General features: G+C 50.2%; 1 protein-coding gene across 3 annotated transcripts; it reads right to left on the reverse strand.

Annotated features, from left to right (window-relative positions):
- Positions 1-1,195: 1,195 nt before the first annotated feature.
- On the reverse strand, positions 1,196-25,902 carry setd5 (SET domain containing 5). 3 transcript variants are annotated; one of them, XM_068315569.1, is made up of 25 exons: positions 25,822-25,902; positions 25,451-25,695; positions 14,145-14,412; positions 12,695-12,797; positions 12,027-12,289; positions 11,879-11,931; positions 10,488-10,675; positions 10,374-10,412; positions 10,021-10,299; positions 9,764-9,912; positions 9,562-9,679; positions 9,377-9,486; positions 9,046-9,283; positions 8,837-8,920; positions 7,901-8,062; positions 6,238-6,618; positions 5,901-6,164; positions 5,712-5,829; positions 5,391-5,629; positions 5,134-5,190; positions 4,581-5,012; positions 2,438-2,715; positions 2,230-2,351; positions 2,077-2,153; positions 1,196-1,862 (listed from the first exon to the last, which is right to left on the reverse strand). In XM_068315569.1, exons 3-25 carry the CDS (start codon positions 14,213-14,215, stop codon positions 1,404-1,406), a joined length of 4,284 nt encoding a protein of 1,427 aa, XP_068171670.1. In that variant the 5' UTR covers positions 14,216-14,412; positions 25,451-25,695; positions 25,822-25,902; the 3' UTR covers positions 1,196-1,403. The 3 variants fall into 3 exon arrangements, with proteins under 3 accessions (XP_068171670.1, XP_068171672.1, XP_068171671.1); XM_068315571.1 differs by lacking the exon at positions 25,822-25,902 and having other exon boundaries at positions 12,027-12,259; positions 25,451-25,815; XM_068315570.1 differs by lacking the exon at positions 25,822-25,902 and having other exon boundaries at positions 12,027-12,280; positions 25,451-25,815.
- Between the last annotated feature and the right edge of the window lie 953 nt (positions 25,903-26,855).

Below are 26,855 nucleotides of genomic sequence, written 5' to 3' on the forward strand. Positions count from 1 at the left end.
CCCCCACCCCACGATGAGCGGCAGCCTCCGATCGACCCGATAAACAAACATCATGCGATAAATTCAGTGTTTATAGGTTCTATATCTGTACACGTTCACACAATCATCCTGTTTGTCCTGGGGGGGTCCGTCGTTCGTTAAGGTGCGAAATCAATTTGGGTCACGACTTTTATTTTCTTCAATGAGTCAAACATTCATGTCACACGAGTACCCTGGACTGGGGTGTGTGTGTGTGTGTGTGTGTGTGTGTGTGTAGGGAGGAGGGAGCCTCATGAAGTCTCAGTTGTGCCCCCCCCCACATTCGGTCCAAAGAGAAAGTCTCAAGAGGGGAGGAGTGAAGGGGGCGGAGCCTCCTGCCGCCGCCCAGCCGTCAGCTTAACGTCGGTTTGAGGTCCCACGGTGACGGTCGGAGAGACGTGTCTCTTTTTTGACGGATGATGAAGAGTAGAAATACAGCGAAGAAGAGGAAAACAAAAAGAGGAAGAACAAAACAACAACAAAGAAAAACAAAACAAAAAACAAAAAGAAGAACAGAACAAACAAACAAACAAACAAACAAGCAGCAGCTCTCAGGACGTAGCAGCGTTTCACCTCCGCCTGAAGAAACGATCCGAACTCATCATCCTGGTGTCCCTCGGTGTCCAACGGAATGAAAGGATTGGTCAGAAACACACACACACACACACACACACACACACACACACACACACACCCACACACACACACACCCACACACACGATGAGTGTGAGTCTGGACAGATTGATGGAGGAATGCAGCCGTACGGGTGTGGGGTGGTGTGGGGTGGGGTGGTGTGGGGTGGGGGGGTATGACGATTTCAAATTTGAAAAACAAACAAACAAACAAAAATAAACACAAACAAACAAACAAACAGAACGCAGCACCACGGATCATCGGACGTCTACAGCCAAGGAACCGGAGAACGACAGAACAGAAGCTGGTTTATCCAATGGAATGATCCGAACCAAAGGGGGGGGGGGTTAGGGTCTTTTGGGGTGGGGGGTTGAACGGCGTCGTTTCCCAAACGATGGATCAGAGACGACGAAGCTGAACGAAAAACAAAAAAAATGAACTCTTGCTTTCCTCCAACTTGGTTGCCATGACGACAAGTACAGCCTTTTTGTAACTCTGTACTGATGTGTGTGTGTGTGGGGGGGGGGGGGGGGGGGGGGGGGGGCAGAAAAAAAATTTCAAGTTACAAATGATTTTGTGTCCAAATCGGTCTTTTTTCTCACTGATTCTGTAAAAATGTCCAAATGGAGGAACCGGAGACCCCCCCCCTCAAAAAAACTCCCTGAGCTCCATGTCACTGCAGCTGGAGGGGTCGAGGAGCTTCACACACACACACACACACACACACACACACACACACACACTGGAGGTCCTAAAAGCTTCCTGACTGTGTCCGTACTCCGGACCCCTGGAACTGACCGAGGCCCGTCCCTCGCTGGGGGGGGTAGTGGGTCTGCGGGGGGGCCGACAGCAGCCTGGGGCCGGAGTGCTGCTGGCCCCCCCTGGAGGCCTGGGCACCTGAGTCTGTTTTAGTCTGCCCGTGGGTCCTGGGGGGCCCGCCGCTCAAAAGACTCGCTTTCAAGTGGCTGTTGCTGTAGGCGGGGCCTCCGTCCGCGTTGCTGCCGCCGTGCTGGTGCGGGGGGCCCGCCGGGGGCCGGGGGTCTGACGAGGGGGGGGGTGTAGCCGTGGGGTAGGAGGATGGGGAGTGGGAGGGGGGCAGGCGGGGGTAGAAGCTCTGGCCCGACGAGGGGCTGTAGGAACCCCGGAACGGGGAGCTGGAGGTCTGCTGGAGGAACGACGGGCTGCTGGTCTGACGGAGGCTCTCTGACGCCTGGGGGGGGGCAAAGAGACGTAAGGACCCCCGGAAAACACACAACTGACACCACAGACAGTCTGACATCCCTACATTATTAGAAATAACATTTAAATGACCTTAAATGGAGATTAAAGCCTTCGTTAAACTGCAGCAGCAGCGACACCTTGTGGAGACTAAAGGAAACCCCCCCCAGGCGGAATGGGAAGCCCCACCCCCCCACCCTGCTTACCTGGTGTGAGTAAATGGAGGGGCTGTACGTCTGGGGGCTCTTCATGGCCGCCGCCTGCATCTCGTATCGATCGGCGTCTGCAAACAGAGGAGAGCGTTCAGGAGGAAGTCGCCCCTCGTCCCCCCGCCCCCACCCGTGCCCCCCCCCCATTACCAGAGTCCTTCTCCGTGGAGCCGTCGCTCCTCTTGTAGCTCCGCTCCATCTTGATGCTCCTCAGGACGCGCTCCAGGACGCCCTGCCCCTCCCTGAGCCGCTCCACGGTGGTCGGGACCATCCTGGGGGGGGGGGGGGGGCAGAGCAGACGGTCAGGTGGCGACGCCGGTGGGTGAAGCGCGCCGGCGCCACTTCGTTTCCGACTCACCATTGGTTGTTGTTGTCCTGGCAACGGGACGCGCCCTGGTGGTCCGGGGGGGGGCTGACCTCCTCGATCTGAGGGATGGCGGCGGCGGTGTGCGCCGGCGTAGAGAAGGCGGAGCTGAGCGGCGACGCCGGCGGTGGCTGCATGGGCTGATGGGAATCCTGGATGTAGTGGGGGGGGCCGAGCCGTGTGGGGGTGCCGCCCAGAGACGACCCGCCCCCGCCCGGCTCGGAGTCGCGTCCGCTGCCCTGCTTCCTCTTCCGATACTCCAGCAGCGACACCTAGAGGAGGAAGAGGAGGAGCCATTAGCGCTAACGCTAACGGACGGTAACGCTAACGGATGCCAACGCCGATGCCGAGCAGCTGATTGGACGTCAGTCACAGAAACGCATGCACCACATCAGAGGGCCCTGCATCACCATGGAGACGACCTTTGACACCACCACAACACCGTGTGCATCATTCACACGCGTGTAAACCGGTCGCCGTGGCGATGGGTTAGTCAAACACGGCTTCGACCAACGAGCAGGCAACGCCACGCGATGATGCAACAACGCTGAAACGACAACACACACATCGATATCCGACACACACACACACACACACGCGCACACACACACGCGCACACACACACACACACACCGTTGACAATGAGGATGCTCATCCCAGCTTTGATGTCGACACGTCACATGACACAGAAGGGGGCTGAGTGGGAGGGGTTATGAAAGAGGCGGGGATAGAGGAAAGGGGGAGGGGCGATGTGTGATGTCACCACGCCATCGGATGCTGATGGGATGGTTTATAAATCAGCTGTGATGTCATCAGGGTGTGACATCACCTGAGATGCGCTAAACTGACCAATGACTCGCCGCTTCCTGTCAACATGGACTCTGATTGGTCGCCTGATGATCTGCAGCTAATGATATTAGTTTCTGAACCAATCAGCTCCCAGAATCCATCTGTAACCTCCACAACTTTCCCACAATTCCTCAGGATACCGTTAAGCAAACGTGCGATTTTGTTGTTTTTTTTGTTTTTTTAGCGCTGCTTGTCGCAGTAGGTGGGCGGAGCACAAATGAGATGGGGGCGGAGCCACAGGGGCTTGGTGTTGTGGGTGGGGGGGTATGCGGATGCAGAGGAACATCACTGACATGCACACGTCTACAGACGGAGGCAGAATATTCACCGTGTTCACCGGCTCGTATTCACGTCTTACATCGAGCCGGTAATCCGGCCCCCCCGCCAGCAGACCAACCGTCTGCTGATTGGCCCTCTGCCTTGGAAGAAAAGTGGAAGAGAGACGTGGCAGAAAGTGTCAAGGAGCAGCGAGGGAGGGGGGGGTGAGGGAAAGGAGGGTGGGGGGGGTCAAAGCTACAGTCGAAACAGACAGGAAACGGTTAAACGAGCGTTGATTCAGACAAGGAAGACGAGGAGGAAGGGGGGGTAGGCAAACCCGGGAGTGGGGTGGGGGGTGGGTGGGGGGGCACCGACTGTCACTGGACAGTCTGGAGGACTCCCCGTCCTCAACACCGCTTCACCTGACCCCCCCCTACGCAGACACACGCTGGAACTTACAGGGCGGTGCTAGTTAGCGAAGGGAGCTAACGGCTACCGGAGCTAATACGGTCATTCCAGGTTTTTGAAAAAAATGTTAAAAATTAAAAAAATTAAAACCAAAAATTTAATTAAATAAAAATACTTAAAATTTAAAAAAACAATAATTTTTATAACAATAAATAACAATAACAATAAAAAACAAACAAAAAACAGGTGGACTGAGTGACGAAAACAACGAGGCAGATATTTTTGGGGTTTTTTGGTCACATTTTATTATTTTTTTAAGCTTTTTTTTTTTTACATTTTATTCTTTTTTTGTTGGTTTTTCACAATTTTAAAATTTTTTTGGTTCATTTTTCACAAATTTTTTTTTTTTTTTGGTTCGTTTTTCACATTTTACACTTTTTTTTTTACGACGCGCATAAACATTTCACTGTGGATAAACAAACGAATAAACAAATGAACTAAGGAATCAGGAGTCTGCTGCGATTGGTTGACGGTTCCCGCCCCCCACCCAGGGGAATGAAGCGTGCCCCTCCAGCGACAGTAAAATGCGTTTCCTGTAGTGAATGACGAGCGGAGAACTTGCCTTCCTCTTTTGCGGCGGGTGGCTGGTGTGGGGGGGCGTGCCGCCGTCGGGGTAGCCCCCCCCGTAGTGAGGCTCGCTGTACGGCGACATGGAGCCGGGGCCCCCGTCTCCCAGCGGCCCCTGGGAGCTGTGGAAGGACTCGGCCGGGGAGAAGCCGCCTTCGGACTGGGCCGGCCGGGGGGGGTCGGGGGCGGTGCCCAGGTTGGCGTTGAGGGGGGAGCAGGTGTAGATGAGGTTGAACTCCGTCCTGAACGCCGGCTCTCGGCTGGGGGGCACCAGCTCCGACGGCGGGTTGAGGGGTGCCGGTGGGCACTGGGGGTCGAGGCCCCCCCCGGGGAGGGAGTAGTCGTCCGACGCCACGGCGACGGGGCTCTCCAGGCTGGAGGGGAGGGACAGGTCCGGGAAGGGGGGGCGGGGGACGTCGAAGTCGGGCTGGAGGAGAGAAAACAGGATGAGTCGCGGGGTTAACTTTGAGCGGGTGTGGGGGGGTGGTTGTTGATGTGTTTGTGTGTGTGGGGGTGTGTATGTGGACGTGTCAGTGTGGGGGGGTTACCTCGGGGGAGATGGACTGGGGCCGGTGGACCGGCGACGCCTCAGGAGACGAGATGTTCTGGAGAAACAAGACAAACGTGTTTTTAACGTGTCCCTGAACGCACCGCGACGCGTCCGTGCGTCCGCCGACGCGTCCGCCGATGCGTCCGCCGACGCGTCCGAGCGTCCGCCAACGCGTCCGTGCGTCCGCCAACGCGTCCGCCGACGCGTCCGTGCGTCCGCCGACGCGTCCGTGCGTCCGCCAACGCGTCCGCTCACCTCGAACTGCAGCGGCGTGTTGCAGCGGCTGGTGGGCAGCGAGGGCAGGGGGGAGTAGGCCAGGCCGTTGGGCAGCGGGGCGCCGCAGCGGGGGCGGAGCAGCGGCTGGAGGCCGTCCTCCTCCTCCGGCGGCGGGGGGGTGATGGGCGAAAGCGGGCGCAGCAGGTGGTGATCCAGGGGGGGCGGCGCCCCCTCTGACGCGTACTTGGAGCGGCGCTTCTTAAACGGCTGGGTGAGCTCTGGGGGGGGGCAGACAGGAAGTGAGCGAGGATTGGTCTGTGAGAGTTCTGATTGAACATGGATTGGGGGGGGGGTACGTACCGGTAGGGAGGGGGTTGGGGGTGGACCTGCTGCTGGTGCTCTGCTGGGACGAGGTGGACTCGGTGCCGTCCTCCAGGCTGGGGGGGCAGCTCTCGTCCTCCAGCTGTTTGATCCAGCGCTGCCACAGAAAGACACGTTAAAAACCCGGACGGACTCGTCTCCCCCCCGTCACCCCCCTCCCCAGCTCACCTTCTTGTAGCAGCCATAGGTCCCGTCCATCTGCAGGGGGCGGGGCCGGCGGCGCTCCGGGTTGAAGGGCGAGCCGAAGCGGACGTAGTGGCGGGGGGCGGTGCAGATGAGCGCCGCGTGCGAAAGGCCCGGCAGCATGTTGAGGGTGGTGGCCAGCACCGTGGGGTCGGTGGAGATGCGCAGCAGGCGCTCCACAGGCGCCTCCTGGGGGGCCTTCTCCCCCCCCCCGGGGAGCTTGTCGTTCAGCCACTCCGTCACCAGGTACTGGAAGCAAACAGGAAGTGAGGTCGACTCGCCGTTGGCGTGAAACAAACCCACCTCCCCGAACGCGTTTTACCTTCTTGGTCTTGGGGTAGCGCAGGTTCCCCCCCCTGATGCAGTTGAGGTTTTGCCCCTCCCCGTCCAGGAGCGGCCCCCCCAGGCTACCATCCCCCTGGCTTTCGGCGCCGTAGGGCCCCTGGGAGCCCTCGTCGTCCAGGGCGGCGCTCTGATCGACGGTCGCCGTCGCTGACATGGAGGCGGTTGCCGCCGCCGCGGCGGCCGCTGCTGCCTGCTGCGCTAACGCCTGGCGCTGCCGCCGGGCCCTCTGGGACGAGCTGGAGCGGTAGCGCGAGATGCGGCTCTTGGGTCGAGGCTTGGCGGGGCGAGCGGGTTTGGGTGGGGCGGCGGGGGCCGGGAGGCTGGGTGACGGCGTCTTGTCTTCGGTCGACGGCGTTTCCTGGGAATGGAGAGAAGATCTGGTCACTGGGGGGTCCGGGTCTCAGGCGGCGTCCTGAAGGGAACTGAGGGCTGCTGGGAAGGCAGGCTCTTATACTCTCGGGGCCCCCCCAGGGAAACGCCCCCACAATCCCAGCTCTGATGGCTCTGGACGACGGGGCGAGGCACTAGCCGTTAATGATCGTTAGTTTCAATAGCTTGTGAACGACTCTCCCTTCATGCATTTGTATGGAGCCGTTAACCCCCCCACTTTAACCCCCCAGCAGTGGAGTCTCTCTGTATTCGAGGTTCTTTTCAGGTGTCGTCTGACGTCACACCCAAAGGTGGAGTTTTTACATTATTCACACATACAAGAAGTAAAAACTGGATAAACTGAAAGTAAATTTATCCACAAATAACAAGTTTTTTAAAACAAATGCAGGAAAAAATAAAGAGTAAAAGATTAAAGATCAAAGGGGATTCATTTACATCATTTACATCATTAAATGACTCATAAACTGTTAAAAACACAGAATGTCAGGTTACTGTACAATAAATCAGAACATATGTTACATGACCCACGATGACGAAGAAGAGAAGAAGATGATTTTCTTGTACTATATTAAAAAAACAACTTATTATTAACTTATTATTAAAAGAACATCCACTATTAGAGTACAGAACTGAGTGTTTATCTACGGTTTAGTCTGGAGTTCATTCAACTGGAACCAATCAATGATTTAAACTGAGGTTTATTTATGTTTTCAGGACTGTTTTACTGACAGATTTGTTCTTTAAGACTTTAAAATGTTAAAGATTTATTTTTGTTTCCTGGTTGAGGCTCCAAAAGGTTTTAAGAAACTTCAGGCTTTAAGAAAAAGAAAAAGAAATTCTCTCGTTCTGATTAGTTTTTCTACTAAATGAAAGTTGAATAAATCAGATTTAAGTGGGGATGAAGATGAGAATAAGTTAGTGGAGAATCTATGAAAGTATTCTGGAATATTTCCATAAAGAGATCTAAACTAAACTTCTGTGTTCCAACAGAAGGACGAATAAATAAATTTAATTCTAAAGTTGATTAATTTCCTGAAGAAAACAGATTTGTTTGATTTAATCTCTTTGTTTCCTTAAAGTTTGGAACAAAAACAGAAACCAGAGGTCAGGAGTCAAACGACCCTGATGCTAATGATGCTAATGATGCTAACGACACATTCAACCGACCATCAACCCCCCCCCGTCGGCTGACGACTCCCAGACGACCCGACAACGACTCTGGGGTCACATGACCGACCCCGCCCACTCACCATCACGTAGGTGGTGCGTCTCGTGCTGACCCCCAGGCCGGAGTACTGGGGGGTGGGGGCGGCGCCTGCGGGGTTTCCTGCCCCCTCCTCGGCCTCCACGCTCTCCTCCTTGACGTCCCCTCCCCCAACTCTCCTCCGCCTCCGTTCCAGACTGGTGCAGGTCTACAGAGGGGGGGGGGGCAATTACTATATTATTATTAGTAATTATTACTGCAGACTGAGTTTGACATTAGTTTTAGAAAAGCCTTCATGTATTTAACACCTTTATTTGGGGGGAATGTGGGGGTGGGTTATGATTGTGTGTGCCTGTGTGTGTGTGGGGGGGGGCTGTTTTTCCTCCGGTATCAGAGATAAAGGGTCACAAAGGTCATTTAGGACTCATTTAATGTCATCAAGTTTGAATAACTTCAAAAACTCTCGAGACAAGCAGGATCCGGGTGAGATCACTGGGTGTGTGTGTGTGTGTGTGTGTGTGCGTGCGTGCGTGTGTGTGCGTGTGTGCGTGTGTGTGTGTGTGTGCGTGTGTGTGCGTGTGTGTGTTTGTGTGCGTGTGTGTGTTTGTGCGTGTGTGTGTGTGCGTGTGTGTGTGTGTTTGTGTGCGTGTGTGTGTGCGTGTGTGTGCGTGTGTGTGTGTGTGCGTGTTTGTGTGTGTGTGTGTGCGTGTGTGTGTTTGTGTGTGTGTGTGTGTGTTTGTGTGTGTGTGTTTGTGTGTGTGTGTGTGTGTATGCGTGTGTGTGTGTGTGTGTGTGTGTGTCCTCTCAGCCAGGAGGCTTCTTCGGTCCTGGCGGTGGCGAGTGCTGACTCATCATCTAACGATTAAACTTTAAAGTTTAAGTTGAACGAACGTTCTTTTTTAAGTCCAGCGGATCGATTCGAACGCCTCTGGATGAAGGAGAACCTTCACAGGTGATTTGTGGACGTTTAGCCGCCTCCTACTTTTTTGCTGGCGGTGGCGATCCCGTTCTCCTCCACCTCTCCGTCCTCCGTCTCCTCCACCTTCAGCTCGTCCTGCAGTCGCTCCTGACGACATGAGAACACGTGAGGAGAACCGCCCCCACCCGGTCTGAGGTGACTCAGCTAACAGCAGCTACACGCGTGTTGCTAACAGCAGCTACACGCGTGTTGCTAACAGCAGCTACACGCACCTCGGTGTCGCTGCCCCCCTGAAGCTCTTTGGCCTCCGGCTGCTGGTCGGACGTCTGGCCGCCGTCGCCCTCCAACTCTCTCCGACGGGCTTTTCTCCGGCGGGTCTCGGCGCCAACCAGAGGGGAGGGCGGGGGCAGGGAGGGCAGACTCAGGAGGCTCTCCCTGGGGCTCAGGTTGTGCTTCTGCACCGGGCAGTTCTGGTTGCCCTTGTGGCAGGCGCAGTCCACCTTGTAGTTGCTGCAGATTCCAACAGAGAGAGAAGTAAACCGTGAAGGTAAACGTCTGCTGACGTCAGACGGTCGGACGGCGGCGGCGAGACGCTGAACTGACCAGCTGTTGAACTCGTAGTCGAAGCCGATGGTGACCTCGGCGTCCTTCGTGATCTGATCCACGGCGTAGATGCACAGGTGGATCATGCCCTCGGCGATCATGTGCCGGACCTGGAGAAGGGAACGTGTCGGGTTAATGACGGTAGGGTAGGGGGAGAGACGGCTGACGGAATCAGGTCAGCTGACCTCGGCGTTGGGCGTGCACGACCTCCTGATGAACCGCGCGTCATTCCCGAAGGTCCGGGCGTCGACGCACATCTCCACGTCGTTGAACTTGGAGTAGAAGAGCACAAACGGGTAGGGTCTGCAAACACACCACGGCAAACCGTCAGCGCGGGACACCAAACGGTTGGGCGTCGGTCACGGTACCGAAGGGGGCGGGGCTTACTTTTTGAAGAAGTGGCCGTTGACTTCGAACTGCTGCTTGAGCATGACCTTCCCCCGGTACTCGATGATCAGGGTGTCCGGCTCCAGGTTCTTGGCTGCTCGGAGGATCTTCCTGTGTTTCTGCACACGCGTGACCCTCCCCAGCTGCAGCTGCAAACCCAACATGGCTTTAGTCGAGACAGCTGGAAGCCAAATTCAACAACTCGCATCGTTTAATGTGGGCGGAGCCCGCCACTGACATCGGGGGGGGTGTCTGACCTGCATTTGCGACCCCAGCACCGTGTTGTTACAGGCCAGCTCGGTGCGGTTGATGGTGTCCATGGCGTCCATCTGCGCGCTGGAGGGGGGCGTGGCCGTGCCGCTGTCCGCCTTGGAGACGGTGGCGCTGGCGGCGCGGTGCAGCTGCAGCAGCGTCTGCACGTCGGCGCTGTACTGGTTGGCCAGCGCCTCCTCGTACTGGTCCGTCCACTGGCGGATCCGGCTCTCCCATCCCTCCGTCGTGTTCTCGTCCAACACGTTGGCCTCCGTGGTCGAGTTCTACACGGAGGGGCGGAGCGTTTTTTAGGACGAGATCTTCAGGACGCGTGACGTTACCAAGGCGACGGTCTTACCTTCATCCTCATCGACTTCCTGGAACCTTCTCTGAAGGCCTGGGAGAAGGAAAACAAAACCAGTCGGTCGTCGTTCGGACTCAAACTCGTCTGCTCCGCCGTCCGTCGCCTTACCTTTACTTTCTTGCTCTTCGCCGTCCCGCGCGTCTTCTCTGTGCTCTTCTTCCTCTTTTTGGATTTGCTCCTTTTGACCCGGTTGACGGTCAGCTTGATGCTGGTGGGCGTGTGCTGGGTGGCGGTGTAGGAGATGGTGGAGGGCGACACCTCTTCGTCACCGCTCTCGGTGACGCTGCTCTCACCAGCTACAAAAAAAAAATAACGCATCTTCAGGTAAATCACTTATTCACTTCCTGTGGGCGTGTCCCGTTAGCGGCTGCCACAGTGTGTCATCCTATCTTCATCCTGCTCTCTAACACCTTCCTCACTTTGGATAATTTTCATGCGTGTTATTCTTGGAGAGCAGTGTCATCTGCAAACATGATTTTCCACGGGGGATTCTAGCCTACAGGCAAACCTCGGTTTCCGACCACAATTGGTTCCTGAAGGCTGTTCCAATAGCAAGTTGTTCGAATTCCAAATAGATTTTTCCCATTACAAATAATGTAAATGGTCTCAATCCGTACCAAGACGCTAGAAAACTACCTTTTTTCAACATAATATCCATCCATTTTCTGCCGCTGTATCCGTGTACTATATGTTATTTCATAATGTCATTTATATATCAAATTGTATAGTAATGAAACATATCAAAGAAATGTAAAAGAACGAAGCGAACAGGAGAAAGAAAGAAAAGAAAAATATGGACGTAATCAGGTTAGCATAAAGTACGAGTTACCGTCGTCTTTTGGACAGAAGTTTATGGTACCTTAACTCGTACCATAGGCAATGGAACGCAAAGTGAAAAGTTATTGAATACTGTAAACTAAAAAAAAAGCACATTACCGTCACGTTATCTCTCGACTTTTTTGCCTTTTATCGCGCTTGGCGGCGAAAAATAATAATAATAATGGATTAGATTTCTATAGCACTTTTCTGGACACTCAAAGACGCTTTACATCGGATACATTATTCATTCACTCCTCACTCATACTTGGTGATGGTAGACTACATGTGCAGCCACAGCTGCAGACTGACGGAGGCGTGGCTGCCAATCTGCCCCTACAGCCCCTACGACCACCACCGGAACAATCACACACATTCACACACCAGCGAGTGCCCCACTGGAGGCAAGGAGGGTTAAGTGTCTTGCCCAAGGACACAACGACAAAAGACTCGGCAGGAGCGGGAATCGAACTGCTGATCTTGAGTCGTTGGACGACCCGCTCTACCACTGAGCCATGGCCGCCACAAAAAGGCGTTTGTTTCACATTCGACTTCCAGATTTTGTTCGACTTCTAAGACAAAAAAATTCCGAATTTTTTGGCCGAATTCCGATTTGTTCGATGTCCAAAGCTTTCGAAAACCAAGGTTTGCTTGTATCTTTATTAACAACAACAGAAATGAACCTGAAACATTCTCTGGTTTCCTGTGCTCGGCTCCTTTCCTCCTGTCGAGACCCCTGAAACGACAAATCCATAAAATCAGTCTGCGGTTTTCGAATTCAAACATAAAGATCGAGTTACGACGGAGTGCCTGAATCCGCCGCGTATATACCTGCAGTTGTCGCATTTGATGAGCAGGCCGTCGGCGGTCAGGCTGCAGTGACACCACCTGGCCACTGCGCCGTCCTCCTCGGAGGAGCTTTCGCTGTCGGCGGAGTTGTCCTCGGCGGGGTCGTGGTAGCGCGAGCCGCGCACCACGCCGTTGAGGTCCATGCGGGGAATGATGGTTTGAGAGAGCGGGGAGGCGGGTGGGGTAGGGGGAGGGGGCGCGCCATAGTTGTGATCCTGACAACACACAACGGAAGACTGTTGCATCTTCAAACAACGGGTGTTCAGGCAAAAAAAAAAAAAAAAGGGAAACGGAAAATGGAGACGAATGAAAATGAGGGCAAAAAAACAGGTATGTGAAACAGTACAGCTGTTAATAACGGAAGTAGTTTGTGGTTACAGGAGACTACTAGCAGGATAGACATTCATGTGCTCAATCAAAGAAGCAACGGCAATCCTGAGCTGAACTTTTACTCGTCTGTATCATTAGAACAAAGAACTAGAAGAGATTAGAAACCAGGAAAACCATCGGAAAGACTCAACATCTTAGCTTTAAAACTGATTTGTAATTGTAGCCAAATGACATCTGATTAATAGACAGCAACGCCTGATCCAAACAGTATGACATGCTATGATTAGAAATGATGATCAGAAGGAACTGTGTGAACTCACAGCATATGGTAGTCCCCGATACCCATGATTCTGTGCGCTCCCACAGCTGTGGTTGTTGTAGTTTTTCTCATTCACTGCAGGGCTAGCTTCAACTGACTCAGGGCTGGAAAAGCAAAAGGTCGTCGTTAGGAATGAAAATAAATGTTATAAATGTAAATGTTAAATAAATGTTTATATTTGTAATAATGTTTATAATATTTATAATGTTTATAATTATTTATATATTTATGTTTATATTTATAATAAATTTTTATACTTATATTACATTTTTATATTTATAATAATTTATAATAAATGTTTATAAATGTTTATGAAACAGTTATAAACAGAAAACTGTCTAGTCGGCCAGTAGATGGCACCAAACCACTAACGTTCCATTTGACTGTCTGTGCTCAGACTGAGGCCGAGTTCAACCTAACAATTACCAAACAAGAAGGTTGGGTATTATTGATTCATGATTTCACGAAGATATGTTTGCGGAACGGATCTTCCTGATCGAGGGTTTGGAGGAAGTTAGAACGGAGGTGGAAGGAAAGAACCTACATTCCTACATGACCCCAGTCACTTCAGCAGGCCGACTTGAAAAAAAAAAAAGGAATGGTGAGAATTCTACCGAGACTGTCTGGGAAGATTTTCTCAGACACTACTCTGCAAAGAGAAACAGACGGAGGACTAGATGGGACAAAAAACGACAGCAATCGGAATATTAGTTAGCTTAATATTGACAAAGATGACTCATCAACTCAACGTGGAAGCAATGACAATGTAAAACACAACCTCGATTAGCATGACAAGCAATTTGCTCGTTCATTCACTGGAGCCACGAAGTTGCCCAACTAGTTTGCCTCCAAGCATCACGTAACAGGAAGTGATGGTTACATCAGCCTAGCAAATGAGGCCGGGCTCACAAGACTCATCAACAGTCGGATTGGGAAATCAAGTTTCAGTTGATGTGACCAGAACCTTCACAGATTAGCAGTTTTTTAATCTTAAATCACGGACTTCCTGGAAGAAGAGTTCCTGAACCACGATGGGAGGTTCCTGCTTGAAGGAATGATAGATAAAAGACTGTAAAGATTGCCTCCCTGTCCACCATAGGATGCTAGCGTACGTTAGCCTAAAGGCTGTTGCTTGGCAGCACTGGGGTTAATCTCTGATTGGCTGATGCGGATTGGCTGAGCATTAAAGGGGCAGGGCTCTGGATGGGGGGGGGGGGCGACTGGACATGGAGCGTTGGTCTGGTTTTACGACGACAACAGGATCGGACTTTTGTTTTACTGTTTCGTCTGGACTCTGATCCGGTTGGGCGGTTCTGTGGGAGGAGCCAGTGGGATCAGCAGCAACACAGTGGGGTCAAAGGTCGGATGTTGTTTGTCACAACAAATAATCTCTCAGGTGAAGACAGAGCCCCCACCTGGCCGTTAGGGACTGGGGAGGGGGCCAAACTTACTCTGATCCAGCAGCCATATCTGAGTAAGACGTTTCAGGTGTGGTGACTCCCAGCGCGATTACTATGCTCATGACGTCCAGCACAGCGACGCGTGGGAGGGGGGGAAGAGGGGGGAGGAAGGGGAGGGGGAGGGGAGGGAGAGGACGGGATGGGGGGGAGGAGGAGCAGAGGTAAGGAAAGGAATTATAGGGCCCCGACTAGAGCAACGGACCACTCCAGTGGTGGGGGGCCGCCGAGCCGTAGCCCACGGCTCACGGTCATGAGGGACCTGAGGAGAGAGAACAAGACCTGTTAGCCTGTTAGCATGACTCAGCATCTCAAGTCCACGAAGCATGACTCCACACTTTTCATTTAATGACTTGATTAATAGCAATTAAAATAATTAACAAATAAAAACAAAGACATCCACCTGGCCACACAGGGTGAAACAGGTTTTAAAAGTTAGACCAAATGTTAACATTAACTAACATCGTGTCAGGAAGGGCATCCAATGTAAAACTTTCGCCAAATCAATATGCAAATCTAACATGAGGGAAATTTACGTAAATTAAAATAAAGCATGAAATAGAAACACAGTAGAACCACGAGATACAAGCTCGACCCAAGTTATCTGAGATACGATCTGTCGCTCTGTCCATGTTTGTGTTCGACATACAAGCAAAAGTTCGAGATACGAGCCGTGCTTCAGAAAAACACCGCTAGTTGGTGGATGTATACAACACCAGTGAGACCGGATCTTGTTCTGTACCACGTTTTGGTGGATGGATACAACATCAGTGAGACCGGATTTCGTTCTTTACCACGTTTTGGTGGATGGATACATCAGTTGAGACCGGATCTCATTCTCGTTGGTGGAGTAAAGACGTAGCTCGTGTGTTCTCATGACTTTTGCGTTTCTCTTCATTCTTTATCATTGTTTACGTAACTTATATATAATTAATTATACACAGGTAAAGTTTGCATGTCTATTGGTTGATAAAAACATATCTTTTCTATAATTCAGGGGGTTGGAGATTCTTTACAAGACTGGAGCGACATGAAATGATTTAGTTATTTTAAATGGTTAAATCTTGATTTTTGAGCTCAGTTACGGATTTAACTTGTATCTCCAGGTTCTACTGTAGGTTCTACTGTAGGTTCTACTGTAAAATCAACATGGAGTCACAGAGCTGTGTGTCACTTTATGTTTTCTAGGTTTGACGCTGTGAAGAAACTTTCTCATGACAGGAATATTTTTGTCATAGCAGGAAAAACGTGTCACAACCACAGACACGCTTGTGAAGCAGAAACTACAGGAATCAAGTCGGATGCGATGTTCTCACCTCCACCTGTATCGTCTGTGATGAGACGCATCAGAACCTCCACAGGACACACATAAAGTCGATATGTATTCATACGGGGAATCTATCGCTCCACTTCCTTTATTACGTTAGTTGTTCCATAAATGACACGCAGCAGCTTATTATTTAAACTATTGTGCGTATTAAACATTAGCCGTCCTTAGGAGTAATTTTCGGGCGCCGTGTGGATTAAACTCACTTCTCAAATCGGCATCTCGATGGAAGGGAATAAAAAAGCGTAGAAAGTAAGAAGGATTCCTACCCTGGTTTGCACAAAACAAATTACAATCAAGCAAAATGACAGCCTTTCCTTCTGCTGCTCCACAAACCCACCGCTGACCACCGGCTCACAACGTTACCATAGTAACGCCACTTTCCTGGAAGGACCTGATGGCAACGGCGACACAACAACCACAGACACACCACGGTGTGTTTCCACACAGCTAACCTCTAACTGGAGTGCTAACCAGGTGACGACGACAACTCACAACTACAGGTGACGGGTAACTCGATGTCGTGCTCCCAGGAGGATTGCCCCCCAAAAAAATTCAAAATGGGATGCACCCCTGTAACAGCTGTTAAGACAGAAACACAATACAGCTTCTGTCAACCAAACGACTATTTACATAAAGTAATGGCTTGTTAAATCTAACCAGAGTTCTTTGATAAAGGCCACAACATCTACCTTAGTTAAATATTAACACAAGGTTGTCGAGTTCACACAGCCCCCAACATGACGTCGAAAAACAACCGGTCCAGCACTGCTCACGCCGGGGGGCCACCAGGGGGCGCCTTCCACCCGAAACCAGTAAAGATGAGTCATCGAACACGTGGCCCGACCCTCCTGTCATGTGATCGCACCGCTGAAACACTGACCCACACTCCCGTGCGCCGCTTAGCTCGCTCCTCCCCTCTCTTCCTGCAAACCGTGCCCCACCCACCCTGTGCGCCCCCCCCCAACCTACAGCTGACTCAAAGTTCATGTTGTGCAAACATATGAACACATGACGTCACCTGATTGGTCCGTTTCAGCAGAATACGTGTGAAAACAGGGAAGCCTCTCCTGCGACGCTTGAAAGTTCGAAACGCCAGCTGTTTACTTGTGCGCAGCCACGGCAACAGGATGCGTGACATTTCTGTAGAGCTCCCCATGGCGACGGGAGGCCTGTTGCCCTCGCTCTGCGGCAACCAGGGCAACAGGGGCAACAGCAGCGTGGCTGGAGACTTCCAATAATGTCAAGGTCAGTTTGGCCGTGCTCCGCTGTCCGGTGGAGAATGTCAGGCCCGTCTGTCTACGGACGCGCCGCTCGCTAGCAACAGCAAATGTCAGGCTAAAAAAACTGCTGGTGACCGGACCCCGGGGCCCTGTTAGGACAAGGGCCAGTTGGGACCCCGTAACCACCCCCATCAGTGAAGGAGTAATGGGGTGGCAGCTAAACGCTCACTGGGGGCCATTGTGGCCCCGTCCCGGCTGGTAACACTGACTAGGATCAATCAATCAAGTTTTATTTATATAGCTCTTAATCATGGCAACAGACATTTCAAAGCGCTTGAACAGACAGACAAACCCAACAGAACCATCCAGAGCAAGCAAAAGGGACAGTGACAAAACTCCCTCATTGAGGGAGAAACTCAGCGCAGAGCCCAGACCCTTTTGGGACGGCCGTCTGACTTGATCGGTTGGGTGGAAAAAAATGGGAAAAAGGACCAGTTGTTCATTTAAGATCTGCTTCAGCTGAAGCAGGTTTCGTAAAGAACAGCGAGAAAACAACGGGTACAATGTTCCAATAGGTGCCCCATCCAGCGCCTGCTCAAAAACCCCAGTGCCCGACTAAAATAGCTGTCTAACTCACAAAGGGAGTTGCTATCTGGGACACTTCCAAAACAGCAGACGGTGAAGCGGGGAGGTAAATTCCATAGGAAGAAGGGAAGCCTTTCTTTACCCCCCCCCTCCACCGTTCGTTCCTCCGGCTATGAATACCGGGCTCAAATTACCAGCAGGCTCAACAAAGTCTTTTCATTCCACTAGAACAGAGGCCATTTTGGAGAGCGAGGGGGGAGGGACGTGCATACATACAAAATGAACAGGAGACTTATCTCTTGCTCCCCTCTTTATTTTTTTTCAGATCTGACATTAAAAGGTGGCAGATGTGCAAGCGTTCATCTATCCGATCAGCGTTTCCACAGTAGCGAGAAGCAGAAACGCTTCCATCGCACCGAGCACTCCTCCGGTGACAACGCTGGAAACAACGCTGATGGAACAAAAATAGACGTGACGTACACAAGTGTTCCGCCGCCTATAGAACGCCCAGCTCACGTTACGGCCTCCGAACGCTCATATTGTACATAATTTGAACAACTGAAGCAAGAAACACAACCATCGCCATGGAGATTCAGCAAAAACAGCCCCGCGATTAGAACTTATGACATCTGGGAAGAAACTAAGCTAAACTAGCCTGGAGTTGACTTTCGGCTGATACCAAAGTGAGAATTTTCAGATGTAAAAACGATCCACGAGGAAGAACCCAAAGTTTAGCAGAAGGCAAGCTGCGAATGATTCCTCAAACACATCGTTCACTAAAAATCCTCAAAGGAAAGTTTAAATTCACGCGACACACCGCACCTGCTATTCCACAGGGAGGGTTATTTCTGACGTGTTGTTGTAAACACGAGGTTGAGCTAAAAGGAGAACGTCAAAAAAGTCAAAAAGAACCCAAAGATTATGAATGGAGACAAAGCTGACACGCTAGGACACGCTAGCGAAGCTACTGTTTATAGTTTTAGTTCAGATTGGGATAAGTAAATCAGTTTGGAGGCTCCCTGTCAGGAATTATGTGCTGCTAAGTTAGCATCAGGGCTAAAGGCTAGCATCAGATCGGATCATGTTGTTGTGTTTACCGTCACACTGGTCTCCTTTTAAAGAAAGAAGTCTTCACCTGAATTTATCTTGTACATTTACTCATTCTAGCGACAGAAAGCGTCTTTTTGAGTTGAGTTCGTAACGTTTTGTAATTCTCTTTTAATGTCCAGACGGATCAGAGAGATTCACCAGACCCCAGTTTCACGATTGGACAACCTGAGAACATGTGACTTCGAAATTTTTTTCTCTTTACGTAAGCTAACCAAATTGTTACCGCAGGAGACTTTTACTCGCCCACAACAAACCAAACATTAGCCGTAAGCTAGCGACACACAGAGTGTGTGTCCGTGTTTGCGTTCAGTGTGAACTCATGACAGAACAGTTACTTTGGTTATCTCCCCCCCCCCACTCCGGTTAGCAGTCGGCAAGGACGAAGGGCTGCAGCCAGTGAACCCAAAGTGCTCCCCCCACTGGTATGTGGCTCTGGATCAGAGCAGAACCCTGCCCCCCCCACCACCACAGAGAACACACTCCGATACCGCCACCGTTTTACAATGTCAGCAGAAGAACCAAACTTTCAGATGATGGTTTTCCAGAGAGAAAGAAACAACAACTGAAGTTTCACAGGAATGAATGGGTTCACACGTTCCAACACCCCCCCCCCCCCCACACACACACACACACACGAAACATGTCTGTGCTGATCCGGTACATTTATGGAGCATTTGGTTCTTTTTACGACCAAACGTCATCATAAACTCAAAAAAGTTTTCTTTCCTTCTTTTGCCAAACTAGGAGTGTGTGGGTGGGGTGGGACTGTGTGTGTGTGTGTGTGTGTGTGTGTGTGTGTGTGAGTGAACTAGTTCCCGTCCATGTTGTTAATCATGTGAACAAGACAGCGGCGTGTCGCACCTGTTCTCCTTATTTCTTTGTTTCCTGGCAAAAGAAAACCCAAATTCCCACCGATTGTGTGAAACTGTCGACGAGGCTCTGTGCTATTGATTATTTATTGGCTATAATATCAGTGATGAGATCATCAGCTGATAATATATCAGTGTGATCAATCACCTGACTGATTTATATCATGTGTTGCTTTCCAAAACCCAAAGACTGTCAAGTTGGAGACGTTGAAAAGTCTTCAGGGAACGCCGACGTGTCCGCCGCTTCACTCCGTACATCGACGGGTATCTTGGGAAAAGAACCCAAACATAAAATCGATTGAAGACCCCACCCAGGTGGACGACATCAGCGTTAATCCGCTGACATGTCGCGGTGAGTTTTCCACCCTGCTCACGGCGATTATGCCAAGGAACACATCTATGAACAGCGTGTCCGTGTTCACACGGCGTCCACCTGCGCCTCGCCAAACCTCCACAACACATCGAGTCCAGTGCGATCGCACCCGCCCACTCGGCCAGCCCCCGCACACATGCTCGCTGTAAAAAGGCAGGATATGAATATCCGCCGTTCCCGCGGCTCCGGGCAGGTCGAGCTCCGACGCAAGGAAATTGAAGATGGAGAACGGGGGGCCAGGACAAACGGGAAGAAAACAAGGCTGGTTGGAGATCTGATTTCACACAAAATCTATCATGTGTTTCAGGGCAAACAAGCCGGCCTGCATCCAACAGCATCCGACACGCGGGTAAAAATAGCGCCACACGTTTCACAGCATCGCTAACACTTCCTGTCCTGGAAGCGGCCCCTCAACGGGACGCAGCAGCGACCTCACAAAGACGGCACAAAGTGAGGTCAAACGCAAAAGCTGGGTGCATCTGAGGGAAACGAACGTGTTTCAAACATCTGAAGGGTGAGGGTGGGCGCTCAGTTATCACTGGGAGGGGTGGGGGGCATTTGCTTTCTCCCCTAATGTGGGGTGGAATGTTTCTGAGCGTCAGTCGGGCAGAGGCCCGGAGCCCAAACCAGCCATCTTGTTAGATAAGCTGAAGCGCTGGCATAACATAAACCAGAGTCGCCGTCCGCCTCACGCCACGTGACCCCCCACCCCCCAGCATGACAAACACATTGACACAACATTTCCATTTCCTCTTTGGGCTGTCTGTCTTAGTCAGAGCGCTACAAAAGCCCCGGCGCCACGTCTTTGAATTTAAGAAACAGAATTCATGAAGCTCGAGCGGCAGAGCCCTGATTTAATCCCAAAGTTGCTATGAATGCTGGGATTGAATGAACATTGGAGGGTAACGGGCGACGGGGGAAAGGCCCCGGACAAACCGTCACGTTCCTCCTTCCAAACCGCGGCAGCTGCTAGCGGGTCACCGCGCGGAGCAAACGCCGCCTCGGTTAGTTTTACTTCTGACCAGCGTCTTGTTTGCTCACCCCCCCCCAGGCTGGCAACACCCCCTGAGCAAACACAACGTGTTCAAGGGTTTAGCAACGGCAGTTTCGCCTCGCACAAAAGCAGCGGGTATTTTGATCTGCTGTTATTTAGTCTCCTTTATTGATCCGCTCGGTTTCATGAGGGAGGCAAACAAGAGGCAAACGAGAGGAAAGGGTGAGAAGGGGAAGATGAGAGGAGGGTGAGGACGGCGCTGCCTAAAATGGCTGCCTGCAGTTCAAACGGAGGAGACGGGAGCTCTGCTGGAGAGCCGTTTTCTCTTTCCTGCTTTGAGCTCAGCCGAGAATCAAGAAAGTCAGACGGGCGGCCTGACGGCGAGGGAGGGGGGAAGGAAAACGAAGGACGAAAAATAAGAGAGCATTAAACGACAGAGAGGGAGAGAGAGATGACTATGTAGATTGCCTGCCTCACCCCCCTCCACCCCGACCCCGTCACCCTCCTCCTCCTCCATTATTCTCCCAAGAAGCATTGCTTCCCTGCACGAAACAGAATTAACCAGCGCAGCCCTCTCCAGCCCCCCCACCCCCACCCCTTCAGTGCAGAGGAAATGCTGAGCCCGATTGGAGCAGGGCCAGAGCTCACGCTCCAATAGGAAGCCTCCAAAGAGGCAGGCGTCACGACGACTTGTTTTTAACCCTGTTGTGCAAGACAGTAAAGCCATAGAGCTCAAAGACGGGGAAGGAAGACAGACGGGGAAGGCAGACAGACGGGTTCTATATCAGTCTAGTGAAATGAAGGACAGACGTGATTCCAGGCAGGAGAAACCTCCAGCGGGTCCGCCTGAGAGAAATTGGTTTCATATCTTAAGAAAATATCCTCAGGGATCGACTTGTCTTTAAGAAAACCAGACAAAACGAGCACAACCCTGCTCCTGACTCGTCTTTAGAGGCAATGGACGACTTTGTAACACGCAAAACACACACGGAAACCTTATTAACATGTGAATGGCTACACCTGCCTTCCATGTAATGATACAGAGTGGCATCAGCATGCAAATAGAACGCTAAAAGGACAGCAGTAGGACCCCCCCGCCCCTTCTCTTGGAGCGTCTGCACCAAGACAGAATCCTGTCTTCTCGTCCTGGAAGCGGGCCAACATCCTGCTTCGCTCTCCTCCTGAACAAAACAGGGTTTACATTCTGCGTCGGTGAGACAGACCTCACCTATTCTGGTCATGTTTTCAAGGGCGAGTCGGCGACATTTCTTGGTTTCTACCCACACCGCCCGCTTTATTTCTTTAGTCGACAGAAAACTGGGCCAGGCTAACCTTGAATGTCTGCACATTCCTCAGATCTCTGATGTTTCGGAGGCCCGTATTGGGAAACAAGGGGTCCACATCCTGCACAGACCCACACATACAAGAGCAGCGTTGCTCTTGAAGGCGTTCATTGTTGGAACTCGTCACCTCCCGTACGCAAATCTCACTCAGACGGCGTTTTCTTAGCTCAAAATAGAGCAGGAACGAGGGGTAAACAGGAAACATTAGGAAGCATGATATCGGACACCAGACCGAGAAGCGAATCTAATAAATAACTTCATGAAACGGGTAGCGCTCTTACAGAGGATGATGTAAATACTTCTTACGTGAGGTCATTTCTTTCCGAGGTTAAGGACGGTGCTGATTTTTAAAAATATACATGACTAAAGTCTCTCTTTCAAAACAAGAACTGAATGAAGGTCAAACGCTGCTTGAACTCGGACAGATGGAAAAGTATTTACACACCACCGTTTTTAACGATAATACACGTTATAGCATCTGACTAGGAAAAGGGAGAGACACCAGCGTGTCCAACTCGGTGTCATGCTTCCATTGCAGAACCCAATAAATACCCATGACTACAGCAATTGTTTGAACAGGAAATGAACGCTGACTTTATCTTTCCCCACTGAAGATAAAATCACACAAGTTAGCAAAAGGCGTGTCTGATAAGACTGGTTTAGCAGTATATTTGTTAAGCCATAGCAGTCTATACGTATTGCATCATTTCCTTAAAATCAACACAATTAGCAAACTATGAAATCGTTCCATTTTTACCCTGGAAGTCATGTGTTCATGTGTTAGCAGGGTGGCTCAAGACTTTATCGCCACGCCAATCGCATTGGCAAAAAAAAATAGAGCACATGGTAACATTTGGTTTTAAGGGAATTCATTGGAGATAGAAAAGTTGATAAAAACATAGCAGCAGTTTCCCCAAAAAGTTGCAAAACAGAAAGGAATTTGTTGGATGGAACACGTTCCAGATGATGTGACAGCAGTTGGTCGCCGTTAAAACTTCAACTGAGAATAACGCTGACGACAACAATATGAGTTCACAATCAAGGAAACAAGGAAAAAAAAATCTAAAAAGTAAATACTCGACAAATTACCATTAAAATAGAAATTTAGCAAATTTGAGAAATTTGCTGCAGTATCCAGGTCATGAATTATTCTACAGGTAAGACAGGAATTTTTAAAACCATTTATAGCTGCTTGGGAAGGCTGTAAAACCGACATGGCAGGTCAGTTCACATGAGAGGAGCAACAAGCAGTCAAACAGGACATGGCATGCTTTCCCGGTGTGGCAGGGGGGAGTTAAAATTGCATGCTAGGGTCAGTGGGAGTGCTGGCGGGGGCCCGTGTTTCCAAAGATTGTGAGTGGCCGGGTCCGTGAGCTGCAGCCCACGCGGTCTATTAAAAGACGTGAAACATATTCAGAGAATGTCAGTCGAACCAATGAAAAGACGGCTCAGAATGTGGCTTCCAGTGGGCATCGACATCGACCCAAATACCTGCTTCGCTCCACACACGCGGATTCAATCAGAAAGTCTGTATTTGTGTTTCTAATCGGGCTATTCTGACTCATCGTGACACGAAACAACGTCCTGTTTAGATGTTTGACTGCAGACAGAGCGCTTCAGTTTCCAGAGGGATTAGAACACATGAGGAACACTAATACTGCAGGGGGGGGGGGGTGCTGTGGTACATCCAGACCCATTCACTCGTGTGTAAGCACGAATATGGAATAAATAGCATCTTCTCTGTGCTGGTGGACGACGGTGAGGACAACATTCGTGCTCTGGAGACGCCAAAAAACACATTATATACAATAAACCCATAAAAACCAATCTCTGGTGTTGCATATTCAAAGTTCTCACTGTCAGATTATATAGAACTCCTGCACATCTGCCATAAATTTGTTATTGAAAATTCAAAACAAATTAAAAATGAAATGTTTTAATGGTTTAATAAGAATACAGCAGCTACAACTTGTTTGGAACTTGTGATTTCCACATTCTGGCTCAATTCGTACTCAGACGTTGAAATAAGAAATCGAAGGCTAAAAAAGGAAACAAGAGCTCCCCTCAAAAAAAAAAAAAGAAAAAAGAATTACCACCCATTTCTCTCAACCGCCACCGAAGCTGGGGGGTTGGTAGATGGGGGAGGTGAAGAAGAAACAGCACCAAACCCAACAAATCAGGGTTTCTGATCCCTGGACACCCCCCCAAAAATAAATAAATAAATAAATAAAGAGGAAAACACAAACGAGCTTCCAGCTTGATTCACACGAATGAAGTTAGGAATGAAGCCAGAGACCAAATGCACACGATGTGGCCAAACAACACCATGATGCAGACTCCATATTCCCACTAAATTACACACAATACCCGGAATAACAACAAATAATACCTCCTGCGCCCCCCACCAGACCTGGTGGGTAGTCTTAACGACAGATCCACACTGGGTGATGTGGAGAAACTGGTTCAAAATGAGGACACAATCAACTGGAAAACATCCAAAAGTTAGCTCAAGGTTAGCCTAGCCTGCTAGCTTGTGTGCTAACCCTCCACCAACACAGCAGCTGTTTGCTCAGCTAACATGATTCGACAGGAATTGTTCGGGGTTAAAAAACCACAAATAATTTGACAGCTTCACAATTCAAAAAACATTATATATGTTGTTTTTCAAAAACGACAATGCAATGTTAGCTGGTTGTGTTAAAAAACCTGAATGGATATTTTACCTTACACGGTCTGATTCTCAACTTCCCAGATGAGATGCAGGTTTGTTCGAGTCTCAATTCCACCTAAAAACATCCAATAAACTCAAAACGAAGCAAAGATCTTGTCCTATAATGATGTTAACGTCGGGTTATATTAAAAACATGAACGAAACTATCAAAATATGATGTTTCTAAAACGATATAAATACGTAGCTTTAGTGTCTGGTGGTAAAAACCTAACCTTACTTTTTTTTCTAATTAGCATTTTCAGATGTGTAGTTAGCATCATAAAGGTAGTTTTAACCGATTGTGGGAGGAAATGTTAACGTAATACGAGTGAAAACTTCTGAAAACTTGCAGAATAATGCTGTTGTTGTTTTTTTAGAGGGGGGGGGGGTCATGATTGCTAAGGAGAATATTCCAACACTGGTTATTATATAAGGAGGAATGCGATGAAAATAGAGCAACAAACTAGCTTCAAAAACAACACGAGGAGCTGATCAAAAAGCCACAGATCAGTCCAGACACAACAGCAGCCCTTCGATGCATACCATCAATCCTGGGGGGGCTTCTCCCCCAGCTAACAAACCACTTTTTAAGTGTAAAAGTAGTGAGAAAACCAAGTTGCTCTAATAAAGCAGAGTGGACATGGACTAGTCAGCTAGCTAACTTGTTTAGCTACCCAGCTATGTTTGGTTCACTGAAAACATGCAATGTTTTATTTAAATTAGTATTTATGAAAGGTTGAAATCAACATAAATTTAAAGTACTCACCTAAAGAGACATTCCAGACAAATACCGTCAGGGCAAATAGAAGAATAACAAGTCCTGAGAGTATCCCAACATCAAATCCAACCAGAGCAGTAGGCCTGCGGCACGTCCTCGGAGTCGCCTGAATCCTCTGCCCTCAAAAGTAGATCCCTCATCAGCGGTAGGAAACAAACTTCTCAGTATCTCCCTCGCATAGGCAGAAAGTTAAATTCCCTGTCCTGTTCAGGTGCACTGCATCCATGGAGTGTCTATGATAAATCCCCGTTGGAAAAATGAATTTATATTAGTGTATAGTATATTTACAATCGGTATTTATAATGGGGTATATGCTGCTGTATGTGATACAGGGCTCTGATTCTGTCTCGGGTCCTTACATTCGCCGAGGCGCCCATCCCCCTCCTCACCGGCATCGACCGCGGGTCCCAGCGAAACTGACACACAACCAAGCCACGGGGTTTCCCTGGCGACCATGCAGGGGCTCTCTCCTTGGGCGGCCCTTGCCGCGACGTCCCGCCTCTCGTTACCGATTGGACAGCCGAGTGGCAGTCACGTGACGCAGGAGCCATACGTGTATGTCTTTGGTAGAAGACTACGTCGATTATTTTTTTCCCCCCGCGTCGACTACGTAAAAAACGGGGCGGGAATTGTGTTTGAGGAGGGGTGCGAAAATTCAGTTCCATTATGAGATGTGTACTGGTGGCGTACAGGGAGGAGAGCGAGAGAAAGTGGCCGGATTCGGGAGATAATTTGACACCAAACAGAGGATATGTATTTTCACAGTTTCGGGAAGTGGTCGTTATTAAATTTAAAGTTGCCATGGAATCCATTTCAGTCCGTTAGTGGGATTAATGCTTTTGATTTGAGGGTTATATTCACCAATCTTAACGTGGAAGGAGCTTTCAGCACCAACACATAGCGCCAGCTTTAGCTACACGGGGTCTCTGGGGCGCAGTTCCAGGGACAGCGGAGGCAGGGTTCGCCCACTGGGTCAGCCCCACCTACCGGTATGTCAGATGAATGGACTACGATGTGTCGCCCCGGCAGCGTCCGCTCAGGGGCCGGACCGGGAAGTGACCGGCGCTCCCGGGCTTGCATCTACTTTATCCTGGTCCCTCCTACTTTACGTTGCCTACTTACGTATCATCCCCGCAGATACACAGCGAGAATAAGCCATTAGCATCGGCTAGTGAAGCTAACAAACACGGGAGTCGTAGCGGAAAGAAAAGCGGAAATACGTCATCTTTTTTTTCTATGCTGAAATAATTTATTTTACAATAATTTATTTTACACGGTCACGCTAACAAGTTCCACGCAGAAAGTGAAGCGGAAATGCGCTGTCTAGTTCGAGCATATAGTGACGCGATTGGGTTCGTGCGCTGTCACGAGACTCCAGGGGGCGATTTTGATT

The sequence above is a fragment of the Antennarius striatus genome, chromosome 5 (genome assembly GCF_040054535.1).
Source record: "Antennarius striatus isolate MH-2024 chromosome 5, ASM4005453v1, whole genome shotgun sequence".
NCBI lineage: Eukaryota > Metazoa > Chordata > Actinopteri > Lophiiformes > Antennariidae > Antennarius > Antennarius striatus.